The sequence below is a fragment of the Dendrobium catenatum genome, unplaced genomic scaffold (genome assembly GCF_001605985.2).
Source record: "Dendrobium catenatum unplaced genomic scaffold, ASM160598v2 original_scaffold_156539, whole genome shotgun sequence".
Lineage (NCBI taxonomy): Eukaryota > Viridiplantae > Streptophyta > Magnoliopsida > Asparagales > Orchidaceae > Dendrobium > Dendrobium catenatum.
Window position 1 is genome coordinate 1 of NW_021474966.1, and position 979 is coordinate 979.

The 979-nt window shown below is 33.0% G+C and overlaps 1 protein-coding gene across 1 annotated transcript; it reads left to right on the forward strand.

Moving 5' to 3' along the window:
* Positions 1 to 143: 143 nt before the first annotated feature.
* LOC114578788 lies at positions 144 to 973 on the forward strand. The gene is made up of 3 exons (XM_028692274.1): positions 144 to 290; positions 480 to 576; positions 672 to 973. The coding sequence occupies exons 1-3, from the start codon at positions 163 to 165 to the stop codon at positions 789 to 791; spliced, it is 345 nt and encodes a 114-aa protein (XP_028548107.1). The 5' UTR covers positions 144 to 162; the 3' UTR covers positions 792 to 973.
* Positions 974 to 979: the final 6 nt, after the last annotated feature.

A 979-nucleotide genomic window follows, 5' to 3' on the forward strand; every position in this document is an offset into this window, starting at 1 on the left:
ACAAAGCTTAATGCTTTATAAAGTAGATACTTACAATCATGTTAAACTCTGTTTTTTTTTATTATTAAATCAGGCTACTTTATATCAATTTATTCACCCTGCATTTCCTTCTCAAACATTTTAAATTTGTTATTGCAGTTGACCAAAGATAAAGATCCTCTCATGGAGCAACTTAGTAATGCCGAAAATCATGATGTGGAAATTGGAAGGATCAATGTGGTTACTTGGATGGATTGTTTGGATCTTAGAATGCTTGCTGTGCTAGCTAATTCGACCCTATCTAGCTCAAGGTTTGCATAACAACTTAACATGTTATTGATTCATCGCTAGTCAATATTCTTATTTTCATCTGGTCAGGAATGTTTCAAATTTGCAATTTCTCACTTACCCTTAGATAAACTTTTCTGGGCATGATATCCAAATTATAACATTCAACTAGTTATAATTTGTTAAAAACAAATCTTGCGAACCTGTTGCAGGTTGGATAGTGAACGTAATGGTTACTTAAGTTCCGAATCTGTGTTGGATAAGCTTATTAAACAGGTTCTTCAGGGTGTGCAATTAAAGGCCTGTGAAGTATGAAATCTGAATAGCCAATTAAATATTTTACCAAGTTGTTATTTCTCAAACCTTTTGCATCATTTAAAGTGCCATTTGACCTGTTGAAACAGTTGAAATTAATACTACTTATTGATTTGTACAACTGCTCCGCAAGTGTTTCCCATGGTCGTGAAGTTATGCTGGTACATATTGAATATTATGATAGGTCAGATTATTGGAAAGTGAAGTAGCTCATTACCAGATTGGACATATCTTTTATAACCGTGACCACAAATGCTCACATACATAGGTGATCCTTTACTGCATAAGCATATTTTCTGTGCCATTGTCATGGGTAATAAAATCTGTTTGGACAGTTTAATTTTGTTATTATCTCATTAACATTAAGGTTTTAGTTGCTGAATTGGAAAACATTGAT

Bases quoted from the DNA above. Each gene is read 5' to 3' on its own strand.
- LOC114578788 (XM_028692274.1), top strand. From the start codon at position 163: ATGGAGCAACTTAGTAATGCCGAAAATCATGATGTGGAAATTGGAAGG. The intron at 291-479 runs GTTTGCATAACA...AACCTGTTGCAG, and splicing joins TCGACCCTATCTAGCTCAAG to GTTGGATAGTGAACGTAATG. The intron at 577-671 runs GTATGAAATCTG...CTGTTGAAACAG, and splicing joins TGCAATTAAAGGCCTGTGAA to TTGAAATTAATACTACTTAT.